The sequence below is a fragment of the Anolis sagrei genome, chromosome 4 (genome assembly GCF_037176765.1).
Source record: "Anolis sagrei isolate rAnoSag1 chromosome 4, rAnoSag1.mat, whole genome shotgun sequence".
NCBI lineage: Eukaryota > Metazoa > Chordata > Lepidosauria > Squamata > Dactyloidae > Anolis > Anolis sagrei.
Window position 1 is genome coordinate 174,720,433 of NC_090024.1, and position 22,345 is coordinate 174,742,777.

General features: G+C 37.7%; 1 protein-coding gene across 1 annotated transcript in view; it reads left to right on the forward strand.

The window, feature by feature from the left end:
• The window catches only part of FAF1 (Fas associated factor 1), a 212,434-nt gene extending 197,384 nt beyond the window's left edge, over positions 1–15,050 (forward strand). The window contains exon 19 of the mRNA XM_060773485.2: positions 13,924–15,050. Within this exon, the coding sequence (XP_060629468.1) occupies positions 13,924–14,007 (84 nt within the window). The 3' untranslated portion in view covers positions 14,008–15,050. The remainder of the gene's footprint in view (positions 1–13,923) is intronic.
• Positions 15,051–22,345: the final 7,295 nt, after the last annotated feature.

A 22,345-nucleotide genomic window follows, 5' to 3' on the forward strand; every position in this document is an offset into this window, starting at 1 on the left:
CCACTTGTTCCTAACTCCTTTTGAAACTCTTTGAACTGTATAGGCTCTTTAAAGCTGCCAGCACATTGTGGTCTGCAGACTTATTTAGCAACTACATCATAAAACAAAGAGAAGAGATACATATTAGAGCTCAGTTTCTTTTGTGGATCTATTATTTCACTCCCATTTCAGTCAAGCTTTGCAACGCAAGTATTTCCTACCAAACTCCTCCCTCCCATCCCTCCCATATTCATCAAGAAAAAAAGGCTCTCTTATTACTGCATCAATAAGAGTCCATAGAATTCTGTATGTTGTTTTTAGAAAACCAGAATCTGTAATCCTGCAGAACAGCTGTCTAATTAAGAATTGAGCACCCTCTTCCCAATCTGGATGATTGGGGCTTAGCAATTGCAGAGTAGCAATCGGTAGTTTTTCTTTTTGCTTTAATGACAAAATTAAGGACCTCATCCTGGTACCCTTGGAACTCTTTCTAAAAAATCCCGGCCTTTTGATTTCGGCAATCTTTTAATGGGGAGATGAATATGTTCCACAACTAATTGCATAAGATGCAGTCTGATTAGTCATTGTAATTGTTAACAATTTATGAAATATGCTAAAATACCTCTGTATTGTATAACAGTATTATGGAACTAATTTGCAATCAATCATTTAGTGTTAGCATGAACTTCTTTACTCAATATGTATCAGTTCATCATTTACTTTAATCCTGAAAGTTTAAGGTAGATAATAGTATATATTTGAAACATTTTTATGCCATCAAGGTAGTGTGTTCAACTTTTACAAAAACAACAACAAATGGACAGAGCAATTTTTGAAGCATGAAGCAGTGGTAACCCAAAGCAGACAAGGCACCACCTCCTATTTGAACAACAGCAATGAGCTTAACATCCATTGAATGACTTGGGTTTGGAAGTCATTTCCACGCTATTCCTCCAGATGACTTCCTCACTTACTCCATTCACTTCTGACGTCTTGTAGAAGCTAAGGTCTAAATCTCCTCATGGAGTAGAAATTAGAAAATATGTGTGATTAGTTTACACAGTATAGGTATAACATGTCGCTTTGTCTGCAGATGCAGATGCTAGCAGCAAAGGGCTGGTGAATTGGGGAATTATTATTCTCTGTGCCAAAAAGGGAGTCGGGAGAATGGCCATATTGTGAGAACCTCCCAGAAATGATACCTTTTCTGTGACTTCATAACAACAATAATATCTTTGCAATCATGGGTGCTTGTAAATTTCACTGAAATCCTTAAGAACGCTATCCAGTGCACTGAAAATGAGACACTGGATAGGTCCCTTTATCATAAATAGCATAAGATTTAAATGATTGCTTGAAATTCAGTGCACTGCTTTGACAAGATGGTTCATCAGTAGCAAAATATATGAGAAAACTCACAAGGCCAGGTATTCCAATAAAATATTGAAATACGTTTACTTCTCCAGTAAATATGAATTCATTAATTCCTCTTTATACATTCCAATCATTTTCACAGAGATCCTTGGCTGAGAAAGTCAGTATCATAACTCTACTGTAAATACAAACTTCTAACATCGAGTAAATAGTAAGATTAACCTTTTCATCAGGTAACTTGTAGATCTTAAAATAGCAATGGCATTCCTGAGCACAGGTGAACTGGCAACGACAAGTTATTGAGTCTGTTTTCCACTACCAATATTTTTTCACTAGTCTTTTTCACTAATTACTTTATGTCAGTTTTCACATAAAGACATGTAAACATTCATGTGTAATTAACCATAATAATCTTCTTGCTAATATTCCCATTATCATGTTTAATGTGCCATATTGAGACATTTCTCATGTCATAGATATTTGATGGGATGTGATTGGTTGATATATATATATATATATATATATATATATATTGGCCTTACATAAACTGATTACCCATATCATTTATTCTTGAGGCAAGATGCTGTGTTTTGTGATTTATTTATTGCTGTTAACCTTTGCAAAATGTGCCAAGCACATTCCTGAAAAAAATTTCCAAGAAATTCCAATATTACTGCTACTGCCTACTGCTACACTCGTCCTGCTTGTCATTGCTGCTGCCACCACCAACATGACTCCTCTTTATATGTTTTTTTTATTTCAGTGGGAAGACTTAGCTGTGGATTCAAATAAAGTTTCAGAGCAAAACTTAGGTGCACAGTGAAAAGCTAATCTCTACCACATTTGCTATAAATACAAATACATTGTTTCCCACTTTATCTCTCACAAAGGAGATTCAAAGTGGCTATTATAAATATTTATATTCTGCGTTTTTTCTCCCAAAGGAGATCCAGAGGACTTGGCTGTCTATTATGGGGACTAGCAGCCTACCCCCACCCCCACCCTCAGTGTGCCAGAGGCAAACACTAAATTTGTGTTCATTAGGTACCAAGCATTTGTGTATTTCCTGAAAATGTACCAAGAGTCAGCAACCCATGATTCAGGGACAAGCGGCAGTCCAGGAACTACCATATTTCACCATGTAATAGTCACATTTCACTCCATTTTTTGATGTTACACGAAGAAGAAAAAATGCCAGTATTACGTATTGTACTTGGAAATCAGAGGGGTGTGCAGGCCCTTGGGGTGATGGTAGCCAAGATAGTCCTTGTGCCCCTATCTGCGTTCTGTGAGCCCTGCTTGAGGAGTGCCACCAGGCTGCTTGGGTACTTTGCTTACTGTACCAAAGGGATTCCTCCTCACCTGCAGCACCTCCTGGACACCTTGTTCTAGCTGCAGAGGACACCAGAGGAGTGATTGCTTCAGAGGGAGGTTGTGGACAGGAGGGGGCAACTCTTCAGATAAAATCCAGTCTGGCAGGGCTTTCCTCTGCTAAGCCCCTCGCAGCTGCTAAACTCCTTCTGCGAAGTGCTTCCTTTCCTATCAGGGACGTTTCAGCCCCAGTTGAAGGAAGACTAGGGCAGAAAGTAGGTATTATCACTCTCTTCACCCAGTGCTTCCGGGCTTAACCCAATGAAAAAAAGGCCAATACTGGCACAGCTATTATGTGAGGAAAGAAAGAAAACAAATTTGGAAACCAAAATAGGAGGTGTAACTATTATGCGTTGGCAACTAGTATGCCGTGAAATATGGTACAATTTTGAGTAGCATTGGTTTTAGGAAGAAGACTAGAAGGTTCTGAATAAGAAGTAAATCAGAGCTCCAAGTGAAGATTGCTATATATCTGGATGTAACTGAGAGGAAACTGGGATTAGGCTGATCGGATTGTTAAGTATGCAATGAAAAGTTCTTCCTAAGCAGGTAAAAATAGTAGGAATTCATATAGATTCTTGTAAAATATCAAAATAAAAAGCATAATATCTTTATGAGGACCAACAGAAAGGGCAAACTTTGGGGGGGGGGGCGACTTGAAAGCTTTCTTATTTGTTTGTGAAGTCCTTCTAAAAGTGTCACCCAACTGTTCCCTTTAGATTTTTTTTCCTATTTATATTTTTGACTACCAAACTCACATGATACTTCTGATGACCACGCTAAAGAGGTTATGGCCCTGGGCTTTGCCTGGCATTTCAAGCATAGGACATGACCCCTTTACATCTCCCAAGAGCACTGGCATGTCTTAATCATCTGCACCTGCAGGTTCCTTTTGTAATCAGAATTAAATCCTGTATATTTTCTTTCTGCCCTGCATTTCCTCCTTACGCGTACACCAGTGAAATTCATTTATTGGAGAATGCATTTTTACAGACTGTGTACTGGAGACTTAAGCTCTTTATTTACTGTATCTGGAGGCCTTAGTAAGCTAAGACTTCTACAGTATTTCACATTTATTTATCTGAGCTGTAGCTTAGGATCAGGTGGCAGCTCAGTCACTTAAGGTTATTCAAATGCGTTTAAAATGTTGCTTAATAATTCAGAACCAGTTTGCTCTGTTTAGAGTATTACGGTTTTTAAAATCCCTTTAATTAGTCAATTCCAATGGCAGTTTAAATAAACAAGAAGGGGAGAAATCTGTTTCCCTCCCTTCTTCTTCAAAACAGTAGTTAAAATGAATTTAATCTAACTGAAAAGAGTACAGCGCATCCAGTCAAGAGAAGGATTTAGGACCAAATTGTGTCTGGTGATTGCATGACTGTAAAAGATAGGTGAGGGATTAAGAACACTTCTAGCTTCATCCTTTTTCCCTTTTTTGGTTTTAATTTTGGTTAGGAACAGATGTTGATGTTGGTATTTGTAAACCCTATATACTAGATATGGGAGCTTATGAGGTAAAATATATCTATATTTCTGAATATAGAAATGGCTCTCCAATATTTTGCTGTGGCTGTGCAGATGCTCTGGAAGCTCACAAGTAGGATATGAGGGTGATGGTCATCCCCTCTTCTTTGTTCCTGGGACTCAGGTGTCCTGTTCTTGAACACGGAAGTTGAGTTTTGCTTTTGCAGATTATTCATCTAGCTTTTATCAATTTATTTTAAAATATGAAGGTAGCAGTAACTGTGGTAAGATTTTGTTAGTGCATCTTTCACATGTATCATATGTTGTGAGATGCAAGTCTTTTAAAAAACTACTGCCAGTCAATCCCATTATGCGGACAAAGACTTTTTTCTAGTAACATCATTTCTCCTCCATCCCTTTCTACACTTGCTTTATAATTTTATAGTTCTTCAACATTTCCCACATATAACTCAATCTTATGCATGTCTGCATTTAGATAGGTCTTAGTAATAGGATTTATTCTCAGGTACACGTGGATAAGATTGTAGGCTAAGTTTTTTCTCTCTCTTTTAATTTACTTACAAAGCTGAAAAGAAATATCGAAGAGTTTCTGCCAAGTGCTCTGTAGGCATCTTCATTTGGCAGCCATTTCTCAGGAAATGACCAACAATGAATGCTGAATACTACAGACAGCTGTCTACAAGATGAAAGTACACTGTTCAAAAGTACCACTGGCCTCTTCTTTCTCCCATCCACCTCTAATTTTCACTATAGCTCTTTCTTTCAATGGATTTCAAACTTTATTTGATTAGTATGGTGTCTGATCATTTCTAGATTTCCAGATGCTGGGGCAAGCTGACTCTTTCAGTCACCTTCTTAAACAACTCTGGTGTGGGTGTGTTTATGTACGTAACTGTTTTCTGATGTTTAGCTTTTATTTTATGATTTTTTGCTAGAAGAAAGAAAGTGTAGTAGTGGAAAATGCCAACAAATAGCCTTGGCAACATTAATATATTAACATTGCTGTGTCTGCTAACTAGAAAATTTAATGATCTCCTGCTGTTTTGGTAATTGGACAAGTAAATGCATCTTAATAAGGCTCTGATCCTTCAGCCCAAGCCCTATTCATTCCACTGAGGTTTGCACTGTCAGAACTCTTTAAGAATCTGTAAATTGCTAAGGTATTTTTGTATACATGTTATTGATTTAATCTGTATATCAGTCAGTCATATTGTAGCATCTGGACATCTTGCGTGCACCACCGATAATTATAAATGTGCTTTCAAAGTAATGCCCAACACCTTCTTATTGTGCAGACTGTATTCAGTGCTTTGTATCTCAAAGTCTGGTTACAAAACATCTGTGTTCAGCTTTTTGTTTTGTTGTTAATTGAAGAAAAAATAACTCCATCGATTTGATCATGGTGAACAACTTGTGGCTCTCCAGATACTGTTTGGCATGGAGTTCTGATCAGCTGTTCAGCAATAACATACCAAGGGGGGAAGAGTGATGGGAATTACATCTATAGTTTGCTCATCACTTAGAATATGTTCATGCCTGGAACAATGAGGTTAGGCAACCTTAGACAAATAACATAGGAAACAATGATCTTTTATTTAGAATTCGTTTGAGAAGTCACAGAATTTAAAGTATCTGGACTAAAATTATACATCACCAAATGGATAGTCTTTTCATTCATCTATCATTGATTCAAATGTCTTTAATACAGTGTAACACTAATGGTAACATATGGATGTAGGCCTCTCCTGCTCTGCCCTTTAGCCTTCTTGGTACTGAAAACTTGCTCCCAGATCACTAAGGCACATTGTTAAGGTCTGAGAAATACCTAAGGACCATAGGAGGGATACTGTGTCCTTCAGAACCCCAATATTCAGCAAAGGGGACCCCATTTAGGATTGGGAAGCAGTGCCTTAGGGGATGGTGGAGTTCCCTCCTTCGGAGAGGCTGGATAGCATACTTTAGTTGTGTATCCCTGTATGGCAAGGAGATGGCCCTTGCAATCTCTTCTAACTCTTAAGATTATCTAATGCATTGATAGTATGGATATTATCCAGAGGCTGATGAATTGGAGATCCTTTCTGAAAGAAGAGTACTGTTGTGAAATTGCAGAAATCTCTTGATGCAAACTCATGATTTCCCAACTAATTGATATTGTCGAAGTTTAGGGTTTTTTTTAAGAGTAGAATAGAGCTACCATGTGCCTCTTCTTACTATTAGGCAAACTGAGGCAGTTGTGACAGCCATGAGTGATATAGAAGGGGCACTAGCAGCCGCCCCATGTATGTTCCCTTCCCCATAAATCTCAAAAAGGAGTTGGAAAGTGAATTTAAGGAAAAAGGAATAACGAAATTAAAAGATTGGGAATCAAAGATGAAAAATATAGATGAGATAAAGGTCCAGTTATTAGGAGGGAACATTGGATGGTACAAAGTTCTACAACTTGAAAGATGGTTAAGGGAAATAAGAAAGAAATATAAAGGAGAGAGAGAACTTACCAAATTTGAAGAAATGATTAACCAAAGGGGAAGTAAGGAAGGAAAAGAAAGAACAAAAGGTATAACAAGTGATATCTACAAAATGCTGCTGGAAGGAGTCCAGGAGGAGGACCATCTTAAAAGAATGTGGGAGTTAGACTGTAATAAAGTAATAGACCCACAAAACTGGAAAGGAATGTGGAATATGCGTATTTTAAAAAATATGTCAATAAGAATAAAAGAGAACTATTATAAAGTGGTGTGGAGGTGGTACCTCACACCAATCAGATTAAATCAAATTGACAAGAAACATTCTAAGCAGTGCTGGAGGGGCTGTCAAGAAACTGGCACATATATACACATGTGGTGGTCTTGCAAATATGTTCAAAAATTTTGGGAAAATGTATTTCAAGAAATAAGAAGAATCACCCAAATAGAGATAACAGGAACACCAGAGATAGCACTGCTGTCATTTATTGACAATGTTAAAATACCAAAAGAACTAAAAGAATTAATTGCCAATCTGGTAACAGCAGCAAGATTATTAATAGCTAAAAAATGGAAAGAAGGAGGGGAGTGCCAATTGGAAGAGTGGTATAGGGAGATTTGGGACATCGCAATAAACGATAAACTGACAGGAAACATTAAGGTTAAAAGAGGATTATCAAAAAAAGATGATTTTGGGAAGATTTGGGGAAAATTGATAGAATATGTATATATAGAAGGTAAGGGGACCAAACCTGTAATAGAAACAACTGATTTTTGGAAATAAGTATTGTATTGGCTGGTCGGGGGTGAAGGGTTAGCACTAGGTGACTGGATGTAATAAAGCAGGAGAATGAAATATTATAGGTATCAAGACATACATGTTCTGTACAATTGTTAATGGAAAGTGATAAGTATAAGGATGTTTAAATACCGAATATGTTAAAGCTACAATAAAAAATTATTAAAAAAAAAACCAGAAAAAAAAAAGGATTGGGAAGCAGTGCCTTAGGGGATGGTGGAGTTCCCTCCTTCGGAGAGGCTGGATAGCATACTTTAGTTGTGTATCCCTGTATGGCAAGGAGATGGCCCTTGCAATCTCTTCTAACTCTTAAGATTATCTAATGCATTGATAGTATGGATATTATCCAGAGGCTGATGAATTGGAGATCCTTTCTGAAAGAAGAGTACTGTTGTGAAATTGCAGAAATCTCTTGATGCAAACTCATGATTTCCCAACTAATTGATATTGTCGAAGTTTAGGGTTTTTTTTAAGAGTAGAATAGAGCTACCATGTGCCTCTTCTTACTATTAGGCAAACTGAGGCAATTGTGACAGCCATGAGTGATATAGAAGGGGCACTAGCAGCCGCCCCATTTATGTTCCCTTCTTTTGGAGAAGGGATTTATATGTTAAGTTTGCCCAACACCCCTAAGGTAGGTGCTGCCTGCAAGTGAGATGGAGGTCAATGTCTTGTCATTTGTTCTGAATGAGATTCAGTCCCCAGGCTTCTCAGCAGACGAAAGGAGGGGATCCTGACTTTCACATCAGGAGGCAAATATCTTGAAATGACCATGACCCATTAAAATCCGTTAGTCATGACTAATTTAAATCTCATTGATTTCACTGGGACTTTTTAAGTAAGCTGTCTTGTTCCCTCAATATTTACCTGTATGTGAGAATAGTAACATTATTTAGTTAGAAGCAAATTTATTGATTGTTGAATCTATAACATGTTTGTTAGTTAGTTTGTGGCCATCAGAGCAGTTTATTTTGGCTAACCAACTTGTTTTAAAGTTGTTTTAAAGCTCTGTGTTATGGTCAGTAATTTTGGTAAGTACAAATATAAGCTAATGGTGGATCAAAATTGGTAAATTGTTGAACATCTCTTCCGTGTATGTATTTGTGTGTGTGTGTAGATTCCTATCTGAAGCTATAGAATTCAATGATTATTAATTTGCCAAACATAAGGGATTAACTGTTCTTGTTTGTGTCGGACTGGGATAATGCAAGGGCTTTTTAAAAATTAATCCTTTACCAGGTGTGCATTTAAATGATGTTCAAAGCTCTTATACTTTGATAACGGGATTAAGAAAGAAAGTTAAAAGATTCTTTGTCCGCAAGGTTCATTAGAGTAATTCATCCATGTGTGAAAGGCAGAGGAAGTTTGCGTGCTTGAGAACTGGATCCTGTTTTCAGGTGTTAACAATGATGATAACTATGATCTTTGCTACTCATGTTATGCTTAAAATAGTTGTATATTGATATCTTTACTTTACTTGAAATGACCTGCCTGGGCTTTTTGCCTTTATTTCACCTTATGTTATTTTCCTGGGATAAAGCACAGTAGCAGCTGCGTTTAGTGAACAGTCAAAGGGTGTTTTAAACATGATGTGTTTATTTAATGCTATGCAAAAGGTCAGCCAAAGTGATCATCCAAAGATAATTTTGAATAGGAAGAACTTTATTAAGTATTTGAAATCAAAAGGAAGATATACAACCATCATATTAAGAGAGCCCAACCTGAAAATCAAAACCCACAGAAAGACTGGTGATTTCTAAGGAAGTGTTCCAATTTAGATTAAATAGACTCATCCTAAGTATGGCATTTGAGAAAGGGACATCAAAAAAGGAGCCTCCTTCCTATCTTGATCTTTGTCTACTTAACATTGGAGATGGGCAGCGGGAATATATCAGCTGGTAGTCACTTAGCAATTCCAGTCTGGTTCAGAATTTCTTTCTTTGTGTTTGCTTTCCCCCTGATACAAATGTTTACCAGCATCTAACAATACATAATACAGTAGGTTGGTGGTAGATTAGAAAACCTGGAATAATTTTAGCTAGTTCCGTTGACAATGTATTAAGGCTCTTAAAGTAGAATGCTTATTTGAAAAGATCGAGCCTGTTGCTTGCACAGAAAATGATAGTAGTTTTGTGTGTTATCCTGGGGTGCATACAATGCAAATGATTCAGTTTGTTGACATTGTTTTTACTTCTCCCATGCATTTGAATTTTTGTACCATTGTGAGTATGGGAATACTACTTCCTTTGTGAATAATAATCACCATTGTCATCAAGTTGTTTATATAGCACCATAAATGTGCATGGGACTTTAGAAGTAAACAGTCTAAAATATATGCATATGCACATGGATGCACAGGGAGAAAAAATAATAAAAAATATAAAACTATACAATAGTTGTTAAAATAAGTAATCCAGATAAAAATCATAACTATAATGCAATTTAATGCAAACTGAATATTACTTAACTGTGGGGAGAGAGAGATGTATACAGTCAGACATAGAAATCTTTGAAATACGCAATTTTCTTCGACTGGATCCAGTTTATCAAATGTCTCTCACAGGGCTCCCATTAGGAAAGTGTGATGGCAACCTCAGGCAACAGATACTGGGGTAAAAGGTGTAGCAATAGGATAGCAGAGCTCTATATGCCTCATAGTCTACCTTGCACTCCTTAAGATAAGTTATTGCCTTTATTTGCAATCGGGGCTGTTCTGTCACCAGTGCTGGAGCATCATTAAACTCTCATCTTGACCAATTTCTGTGCCTGGAGAAAGAGTAGAAGTGCTGTTTTGAAAATTTCTTGGGCTAACCCTTAATAATGCAATTATTGTCTACATGTATAGTCAGGGATAGATCTCTACAAGTTCAGGGGTACTTACTTCCAGTTAAATAAATGGTTTAAAATTGCAGCCTCGGTATCAAGAGGAATTGACTTCTTTAGCATGTTGAGAGCGAAGCAATCTTTAGTGTTGGTTTTGATGTGAGGATATTTCACAACGTGCGAGAGCATTTTGTGAAATATCATATAAATCTGGATGTGATGTTTCTGCAGGCCTGATATCTATTGTTTCATTTATCTGCAAAATATGTCCTCTAGGCATTTTCTAGGTCCTCCAATACAACTTTATGGTAATCATGGGCTAGGAATCCTTCATTTCAATAAAAGTACCTATTTTTGCATATCTATTCAAAGTCTGGGAACCACTGGCGAGCTGCCCAGGGTATCAGTTTGCCCGGTGGCAAGTAGGCCCCCTTGAACATTAGACAATATGTTTAAAATGTTAATGACCATTTAGTTGCTTGCAAATATAATAGCTCCAATATTATTACTGTATGCAACTAAAATGTATGTTGTATTACTATTTTAATAAAAAAATCATTTTTTATCATTCTTTATATTTTAAGAATTTTGTTGTTTATTCGTTTAGTCACTTCCAACGCTTCGTGACCTCATGGACCAGCTCACGCCAGAACTCCCTGTCGGCCATGGCCACCCTCAACTCCTTCAAGGTCAAGCCATTCACTTCAAGGATACCATCCATCCATCTTGTCCTTGGTTTGCCCCTCTTCCTTTTTCGTTCCCTTTCCCCCAGCATTGTTATCTTCTCCAAGGTTTCCTGTTTTCTCATTATGTGGCCAAAATGCTTCATTTTTGCCTCTAATATCCTTCCCTCCAGTGCACAGAGTTTAAGAATAACTCTGATAAAAATCATTCTGATTTGGGTTATGTGAGAACGGATACGTTATATAGGCACGGATCTTTACTATTTGTTAACAGATTTAAATGATAGCCTTTTAGATGTGGAGAAGCCCCCCTTTGTTTCCTGGCGACCAATATTTTTAGAGCCAGTCTATCACTGCTGGGAACTTATCTCCTGTGGATATGGGGCTCATACTGTATCTGAATATGGTGATTGGGAATATTGTGGAAATAACAATCCTATGTGTGTTTTGCTTTGAGGATCTCCCCAGGTTGAAACTGGGATGACACCTGATATTTGGGTTCTTTTTTTTTTTTTTACGTCATTCATTTCAATGATGACAATATTATAACAAATGTGGGGTTTTCTGATACATTTGTTACCTTTTGTCCTATCAGTGGCTGGTGAATGGGATATTGGCAGGGAGAGAATCCATGGGCATGAAGACCACTCTCACTGCCACCATGATACAAAGCTATCTCAAGAGACGCTATCATTAGACTTGTTTCTAATTCTGTTTTCATCTGCTGCTGCTTTCGTTCTTTTCCTTGCCTTCTAGAGCATGTCTTATGGTCAGAGGAATAATAATAACGCTTCTGTTTTCCATGCTACAGCGATATATTTACATACTACAAATAACAAAGTAAATGCTGCAGACGGGATCTGGCGTGATAATTAAGTACAATGGCGACCCATATGAACAGAAAATGCCAGGGAACTAAAACAAAGCAACAACAGCTTTGTTTGTTGACAGATGTAGGAGCCATATTGTTAGTTAATTGGGTAATGGTGTAAACATTTGCAAACTCTGCAGTCCCTGGGTGTATTAGAAAATCAGCAGGCATTTTGAAATCAAGGGTGGAAGGCAGCAAATCTCTTCTTAACACAGGTACGTAACTCAGCCTCCAAAGTTGAAGACACTTGAGAAAAGGGCATCGTTCATAGTTGTTATTAAGGGTAACTTGAGTTTGCAAACCCCAGAGTTCTGATTAGGATGTGCATCTTTAATTACACTCAAGTGAATAATAGGTTTCCATCTGGTTACAGTCTGGAGGATAGTGTTCATTAACCCAGCCTTGTTTTTCAATCCAGCTTTTGCCCGATACACAGAAGACTGTCTCGCTCTTCTTACCTTTTCTTGATTTTGCAATAAAGGGGTTGTGGGATTTGGAGAACGAGTGGATTTAATTAGATACAGACTTGAACTGAGCATGGAAAACAAATTGCTTTTCTCAGGTGCACTGTACCTCTTGGTCGGAGAATGGTTCAGCACTATAACAGAGAAGTGTGAAGGTTTTAAATATGAAACAAAACACTTTTAAGGATTCTTTGATTGCATTCTGACAGTTTTGTCAAAACACTGTATGTTTATATTATGTGATCATAAGTTAGTAAATATTTTACTGTGATAAAAGTTTTTTAGAGGCAGAATCCTTCCAGGTCATTTTCAAGCGGCAACTTTTCCATTTTTTATCCAATTTTTGATCCCTGATTCGGGCAAAAGTGAAGGAGCAGATGGGCTATATTCCTGTTGTGGATTTTAAATATATATATACACTCCTCCTCGAATTAGATGAGCAATATCAACATGGATTACTATTTAGGCAGCAATATAAGCCCTCTTCAGGGGGTTGCTTATACATGCATGGAGGGCCAAAACTGCGGATGAGAGTACATGTAAATCCTTTCTGCAGTGTAGCCAAGCATTCATCTCAAGGGTGCTCTGTATTTGCATTCAGTTAAAGTTGGGTGCAGATTTGTCCTGATTGGGAGCCCTACTTCACAAGGGATCCTGATTACACAGCCAAACAAAAAAAGTTGGTGTCTTGGTATTTAGGCCTGTTCCGGGAGTTATTTGAGGCAATGATTCAGAAAATTGCATTGGATATATCGCATCGGCTCTAGTTTCTTAGATACTGTTATCATGGTTTTCTATGGGCAAGCAGATAGTGGCTGGTAGATGGCATATGTTCTATATCTCAAAAACTAGAGTTGGTATATAAATAAAGTTTTATTATTGATAGGGGAAAACTGGTGCCATTTTTGGAAACAGGATCATTGCTTCAGTACTGGTGGTTTTTATTCTTCCAGCATGCTGACATTTGCAGGATTTTCCGGAGGCAATGCTGAAGGAATCATTCCAGGAGCTGAGTGTGACATCTGTAGACAGTCCATGTTTCACAGGCATATAACAGGATTGGGAGGACAATAGCTTTATAAACAAGCACCATAATATCCCTAAGGATGTCCCGATCCTCAAACACTCTCTACTTCATTTGGAAAAATGCTGCACTTGCAGAGCTCAGGTGGTGGTGTATTTTGGTGTCAATATTGACTTTTGTGGAGAGGTGGCTGTCAAGGTAGCAGAAATGGTCAACATTTTCTAGAATACAGTATCAGTCTGTCTCGAATACAGTATCAGACAGTTCATTCTGTACCTGTAATGTCCTTGTATTCCACTCAAAATTAACAAATGCTGTGAGGCTCATGTGAAAGAAAGTAAGACAGCTCTGGACATTTGGAGACTGAATATACAAATAATACTTAATCACTATTTATTTGCTGTTTATTGCAAATGTGTACATTTTATTAGCATGAGCAAATAACTGCTATTTTGCAGGGCCTCGTGAATCAAAAGAAAAAGGACTCAGAACAGTCTTAGAGTGAACATTGGTCTGTTTTCCAAAATGTAGCAGATATCTTCCTGTCCTTGTCTTTTCAGGTTCTCCTGTTCTTTTCTGTCTTCACAGGTGACCCATCTGGATCCAAATAAATCATTACTGGAGTTAAAATTGTACCCTCAAGAAACACTTTTCCTAGAGGCAAAGGAATAGGCAAAGCCGGATTGGAGGACTAAATAATCCTTTGATAACGAATGCAGCACGGCGAATGCTTTATCCAAATCACCGTGTGCTATCATTTAACTCAAAAAAGAAATCAATGTCACAACTCTGCCTCTTTCAAGAAGACGGGAAGAAAGAATAAGCAAGGCTCCTTTAAGAAGTTTCCCATACATGAGTATATGTCTCCAACCTCATTTAAACAAGCAGAGAAAGGTATTCTGCTGTAAACACTGAACACTATGACTCTATTGCTCACTTACCATCTGGCTTTTGTTATAATTAATGCACTGTTAAAATGTGAGTGATTGTCAAGTAGAATTTTTACTCCTCAATTACCCCCTTTTTCACCAAGAATTCTTGGACATTTCTGCCTGTACTTTTGACACTAGAATACTGTATATTTGATATCTCGCTGAACCAGTGCTCTCATATATGTGCATTTTCTTCCTGTGTTTGAATTTCTACTTCACCACCTAATTTTTTTAAAAGGCAGAAAATCAATAAATGGGACATTTTTCAGCCTTAGAGATTTAACAGTATTGTAGTAGTAGAAAGCAGAGATCTTTTCTGTTGTTGTTGGTACTTTCTGACTCCTTTCATAAGATGTAAGGTTTTGTTTGGAGAATATAGTTTGACATATATGCAAGATATTTATTTACTGATTTTGATTCTTTTTTTCTTTTTCTTTTTCTTGCTTTGGATCTCAATTCAGATTCCATTTAGGGAGTATTTTCATTATGCTGCAGTGTGCCGAACTGCTGCTGATGTGATTATCTAAATAATGTTCAGAAGTGAGCCAGAACCAAATAACTGGTATCTAGCAGACAGTTCAGGATAAGCAGATATCAGCTAGTGGCTTCTAAAATGTTACAAATAGCAGACACAAACATTATTTGCTCATCATTGTGAAAGAAATTGGGGGCGATTTTCCTTTTCTTTTCACTTTGTTTCATTCTCACGTCTGTTTGTATTATTTTTCTGCTGTTTTTAAGCACCTTGTTTATTTCACCAAACAATAAAAACATGTAAAATTACAGTGTGTTAAGAAATCCTCCTCATTGCATACTTGGATAATTTGTTCCTTTCTGGAAATGTGTACCTATATCTCAGGATCTGATTCTGTAGAAAGCAAGTGTGTCAAAATTGTTTTGTAAGCATTTTTAAAATATAAACTCCAAATTTTACACTTAGAGTTTGCTATACAAAAACGCCCTAAGAACACCAGTTACTCAACAAAACATTTGTCATTCTGTGTTTTTCTGAAATTAACTCATGCTCTTTATTGTAGCAGATTATATCCCAATGTAAAGCTCAAATACGATAACGTCTTTATTGTTGCTCCCTTTTTGAGGGGAGTAGAGATCATGAAATTAATGTACGGCTGACATCCACCTGATCTAATCTATATAACTAAAATGTAATGTTCGTTTGTGGGATTAATATAACTCAAAGACCACTGGATGAATTGACAACAAATTTGGACACAATACACCTATCAGGCCAACAAGTGACCATCACTCATAAAACACTGAAAAACACAATAGAAGAGACTTAAAATGCCAAAAAACAAAAAATACATTACAACACATGTGCAAAACCACATATATACACAAACACATATATATACACATATACACAAATATATACACATATATGCACATACAAAACACATATACACAGACTGGGCCACAGCAACACATGGCAGGGGACGGCTAGTACTTTATATAAGGCACTAAAGTTTTTAGAGGTTTCATTTTGGTAAAAAAGTATTAAATCAGGTGAATGTAGAAGTGAAGCGTTCGTGTCAAGCTAAATATTTGTGTGTGAGAGATATGTTTTAACTGCAATATGCAAAAATTCATCAAATTGCCAGTGATGATGATGATGATGACGACAATGACAACAACATTACATTGAAGCACACTTGATTAACATGACCAAGCACAGCTATGATTGCAGTCCAACACAAAATCATAAGCTTACTTAAAACATGATTTTTTGTGATTTTTTTTTTTTGGTAACTCAATTGCAAGATTCTTGACCTCGAATTTCATAGATGACAATGGAATGGAAGAATATTTGTTTGTTTGTTTGTTTGTTTGTTTCAAACATTTTTACCCCGCCCTTCTCAACCCTTAGGGGGACTCAGGGCAACTTCCAATTGGCAATAATTCAGTGCCACATCATAAAATACAAAATAGCAAATATAACAATTAAAAAACATGAACATTAATAAATAAAGATTAAAACAGTATACTTACATTGTCGAAGGCTTTCATGGCCGGAATTACTGGGTTGTTGTAGGTTTTCCGGGCTATATGGCCATGTTCTAGAGGCATTTTCTCCTGACGTTTCGCCTGTATCTATGGCAAGCATCCTCTGAGGATGCTTGCCATAGATGCAGGCGAAATGTCAGGAGAAAATGCCTCTAGAACATGGCCATATAGCCTGGAAAACCTACAACAACCCAGTATACTTACAATTTGAGTATGTTACGTCCACAAATTATCCATAATTCACATTATAATGGCAAAGACTTTAGCCAGAGGAAACAAAAAAAAAAAAAACGGTTAAAGTTAACTAATAAAATAAAGAGCAAAAGGACTCTGTTGCAATGTCTCTCATCAGCTACTTTAGAGTATTTTATGTGTGGCCCAAGACAATTCTTCTTCCAACGGGGCCCAGGGAAGCCAATAGATTGGACACTTGCGCTTTAAAGTGAACGGTGAGCATATTGCAACCAAATATAAATCTTCTTACATGACAATAGGAAGAATGGGGGGAAATGCTAAATTCCTTTCAAGTTCAGTAACAAAAAGAAAATGGCATACTTATATCTTCCACTGAAACCAGTGGAACTTAAAAGGGTGCCTATCTGTCTCGATCCATCATTCTAACATAGGAGCTAGTAATTAAGGTGTTGGTCCACCATCTCTTTCTCCAGATGTTCCATTAAAACTATTTTTCTGAAGTAATTTGGATTGAGACCTTAATTAGAAGGCATTTACAAGTGGCCATTGACATTGTTGTTGTTTTTTTTTACTTCATCTTTAAGCAGACATCTAGTGAGTGGATGTGCTGAAATATTGATACACCTTGTGTTGAGTACAGAGGTGACTTTGATGAATTGAATGACTTTGTTGGTGGAGGAACTGGGATCCAACCTTCCTGCTGGATCTGAACCTCATTTCTTGGAGGAAAGGATGAGGTAGTGATTTTCTTTCCCTTTAGCCACGATACCATTTCATACTGAATATGTTTTTCAGGAGCATTGGGGGGGCAGAGGGAGGTTGAGAAGATGAGCAAGCCAACTTCCAGTTTCATGATCATGGAATTCTGCTCCACACAACTCTGGATCTAAACTGTTCTGTAGGCTTTTTTAAAAATCCCCTTAATTTGTGTCGTATTCATACTATTTTCTCCTTCATTTATAATGTTTTGGCTATACATTATTTGCATACATCATAGTTTATTAAATGTAGCTTAAACTCTTTGAGACCCATTCTACGTTATCATTCTATTTTACCCATCTCAACCACAGGCTGCATTTATTAATCTTCCTTCTTCTCATCCCATATAATTTACAGGCTAGGCTCTGGATTAACCCAAGATATAAAGCTCCTTCAGATAGGATTTTTATTGAGTATATTCATATAACTAGGGCAGTTATGTGCCCAGATGGTTGACAGATTTATGAATATTTTTTAAAAGTATTTTCCCCATACCTTTTCACAACCGGATCAGCATTTTTGGACACATTCATCTCTCTTACTATTTGGTCAATTGGTGAATATACATACATCCAGCACAAAATGGACTGTAGATTCCTGATGGGTCATACCAGTTGTAATTTTGGCCATGTAAAAATATCCCACTGGTTTGCTGTTTGCATTGATCTGGATTCATTTTGGAGGATTCAATAAATATTGATCTTCTATTGTAATAAAATATTACTATTAATAGTTCTGTTCCCAAAGTTTGGTTTTTTGCTGTTACCCTTGAAAGAAACAAATGTCTTTCAAGGGTCTTTACAAATAGAAGCTAATAATGCTGGTTATTTATTTATTCATTTATTTTATGCTTGTTCTTCATATCACACTGGTTTTTGTAGACTATTTACATGTACCCTTGTCATTTTCAAAGCATCCCTAATAACCATGTTTTCTCTGCTAATATACATTTTCTAGTCTTTTATTTTCATTATACAAGCTGCTACTCCACCCAACTGTTACAGTGTTACAATCTTAAATTCCACTTCCACATTATCAGCTGTCTCAAATTAATGGATTATCATTAATGGCTTCAATGCATTAGCATTAAATCTTAAGGCATTATTGTTGACAGTTAACAGAAGGAAGGAAATGCTCCCTTTTGATTCTTTGATTACTGTATTGACAACTATACAATATGTTGGAGGAAAATAGAAGCGCTTTTGGCATCAGGAGCCTGATCTACCTCTCCATTTTGACGCTGTTTAAACAGGTTAGAGCTTATGTAAACCTCAGGTGTTTTCTCTGTATTCTCTTTCTATAGTCCTTACTTTTAATTGGTTGAGATTTTATGGAACTGCTGCGTTGCTGAATTCTTTTATAACTCATATGGTTGAAGAGGATTATGGTATTCATAAATGATGACATTGTAGGCATCAAATAAACTTGCAGGTAGGTAGAAAAAGGTTTCCACTAAAACCTTTCTCTTATAAGAGTCTGTGAATGTACTTTTTCCCTTTGCCTGATGATGCCGTGATCCAGGCATCAAGCCCGGGAAGCACAACTGGAGGGAAGTGACTTATATAGACTTCCATATCTGGCGTAGTTTAGGAGGCCATTCGTTGGTACATTTGGGGATGGGAGAGCTTTCAGATCTTTGGGCCTAATGCCACTTTCTATGTCACACTGTTGACACATGTCCTTTTATTTATTTACAGTTCTTATATTCCGCCCTTCTCACCCCGCAGGGGACTCAGGGCGGATTACAGTAAACACATATATGGCAAACATTCAATGCCAGTTTGACAAACAACATTTAACAGACAAATGCTATTTAACTTTTTTTTTCTGGCCACCAGGGGAGCTGCTGCTTTTCATCGTCCATCAACGCCACCGATGAAGTTCTTCTGCATTCCACATTCCCCGGAGTCTTCTTTCTTTATGGCCTCATAAATTAGTTAAATTTAGCCTCCCACACAAGGTGGTCCCTTATTTTCCTACTTGACAGATGCAACTGTCTTTCGGGTTGCAAAGGTCGACAACGGGCTACACAATGGCTGGACACCCACTCCAGCCCGGGCTGGCTTCGAACTCATGACCTTTTGGTCAGAGTGATCTTAATGCAGCTGACACTCAGACAGCTGCGCCACAATCCCGGCTGTCAGTCATTAAAGTTCTGATGCTGGAGGGGAACCCACTACTGATGTCGATGGGGGGATTGGAGAGAGATTAGACTTACATAGGACATCCTTCAGAAGAGCAAGCACTACATTTTTGTTTTATGTGGAGGATTATTTTTACCACAGGGAACCATTTAACTTTTCAAATTAAATGGTTCCAAATTAAATGGTCACACTGCAGCAAGTGCCTATTCAATTTAAAAGTGTAGCCCATGACCATTCCAACTCCACCAGGGTCTTCGTGAGACATTTTTCTGCCTGAAGCATAACAGCATTGCACTCTCCATTATAATATCCATAAGCCAGCATCAACCTAGGGCAGAAAAAACTCACATGCGTCTCTACTCAGCCTTGGCAGTCTAAATCTAACAATACAGCCAGTCACAGTTTGTTGCCCTTTCACGATAGTTAAAGCCTGCTTCCTAAGACAGCCGGCCCTGCTCAATGGTAGTAGAGTGGGCCCTGACTTATTTATTTATTTCACTCACAGTGATTTATAAGTACAATATGACCCTTGTATGTACAGATGATATGTTCCCAGACTTCCTGTGGACTACAAACAATAGTGAACTCTTATTGAAATGAAGGACAGCTGGCCCAAGAATACTACGGTCGTGCTGAAGGATCTAGAAAATGCCTAGAGAGGACCTATTTTGTCAGATCTGAATAAATGAGCCTCTTGATACTGACAATGTAGATATGAGAATCATGCTGAAGACATTAAAATGCAATAAAGCCTTTCTAATATTTACAGTTGAAACTCTAAAAAGCTGCATTTAAATTAGGTTTGATATATTGGTTGCAGACATGAAAGTACATCTCTTATTTGCATAAGTCCCAATCAGCCAATTCAGTTGAGCCTTTGTTATATTTCCTAATACCATCCTCTCTATGTAAAAAAAAAAAAGATTTTTCTTAAGGTGTGGCATTGAGAAGATGAAAGTGTTGTATGAAATGGCTCCGAGTATCATAGCAACCATCTTTGTTTTGCTTTTATTACTTTAAATGATTGCCAACCAACATAGATCTGGTCAACTTCCAAAGCATTGACCAAACCAGTTGTAATATTCCGAATATGTTCATTTTTTTTAAAAAAATAAACAAATTCTTTTAATACAACAATTGGCAGCTCACAACTTTGTGTATAAGAAAAGACCAAAAGAGGACATTAAAAAAATGCTTGACAGATTAGTTCACTGTTGAGGTGCCACCCCAGAGAAGACCTTCTGCTTAGTAGCCACATGCCTTAGAGCAGTGGTTCTCAACCTGTGGGTCCCCAGGTGTTTTGACCTACAACTCACAGATTCCTAGCCACTTTACTAGTTGCTAGGGTTTTTGGGAGTTGAGGCCAAAACATTTGGGGACCCACAGGTTGAGAACCCCTGCCTTAGAGTGAGGAGCCTGGAACAGGTTCCTTGAAGAGGACTTTAAGGTTCAGTTCTACTGTCACTTGGCACTGTTGATTTCCTTTCTAATGCTGCGACCCCTTAATACAGTTTCTTATGTTGTGGTGACCCCCAACCATAACATTATTTTTGTTGCTACTTCATAACTGTAATTTTGTTATTGTTACGAATTGTAATGTAAATATCTGATATGCAGGGTTTTTTTATTCACTAGACCAAATTTGGCACAAATACCCGAAACGCCCAAATTTAAATACTGGTGGGGTTGGAGGGGAATTGATTTTGTCATTTGGGAGTTGTAGTTGCTGGGATTTATAGTTTACCTTCAATCAAAGAGCATTCTGAACTCCACTAATGATGGAATTGAACCAAACTTGGCACACAGAACTCTCATGACCAACAGAAAATACTGGAAGGGTTTGGTGGGCATTGACCTTGACTCTTGGAGTTGTAGTTCATTTACATCCAGACAGCTCTGTGGACTCAAACAATGATGGATCTGGACCAAACTTGGCACAGATACTCATTGTGACCACATGTGAACACTGGTGGAGTTTGGGGAAAATAGACCTTGATGTTTGGGAGTTGTAGTTGCTGGGATTTATAATTCACCTACAATCAAAGAGCATTCTGAATCCCATCAATGATAGAATGGGGCCAAACTTCCCACACAGAACCCTCATGACCAACAGAAAAGACTGTGTTTTCTGATGGTCCTTGGTGACCCCTCTGGCACCCCCTCGCGACCCCCAGGTTGAAAAACGCTGATCTAGTGAAACTCCTTTCAGGTAAGGCAAGTTGTTTTAGAGAATAATGCTAATTCCACTGCAAATGCTGTGCTTGATTTGTTCATACTCATTCCCAAAAACTCTCCAGCTAACGATTTGGGAGGGTTCTTTGATTCCAGTATTTTCAGGTAAAGGATGTATCCAGAAACATACTTGATCAATTTGGCTAAACTAACAAATAGGAATCTCAAAACTGAGGTACATAGTCTGGCATGGTAACTTCACATCTGGATTACTGTAATGCAGCTTGCTGCATGCTATTATAAAATTGTAATTAATCCAAAATTCAGGAGCCAGATTTTTCATCTAACATTAGCTGAATGGAGAATGTAACATCTGGGATTTTGATGGAAAATTTCTCACTGCACTGTGAGTATAGGGTGGGAGGGAATGTGATCTTAATTGGCATGTACAATACATTTCACTATGACAAAATTGTATATTTTCTTCTGCATGGATAAATGTTGTCCACATTTAGTGGCATTTAAAAGGGCCCAGGTCTCTGCTGTGAGCAGATCTGCATTTTTCCATCTACATCAGGCTAGGCGACTGGCTCCCTTCCTATCTAGGAACAACCTGGCTACGGTGATCCAGGCAACAGTCATCTCGAGGCTTGACTACTGTAACGTCCTCTACATTGGCCTTCCTTTGTCAGTGATCCGGAAACTGAAGCTGGTGCAAAATGCGGTGGCTTGTCTTCTCGCTGGGGTGCCGGCGAGGTGTCGTATCACCCCAATTCTACAACA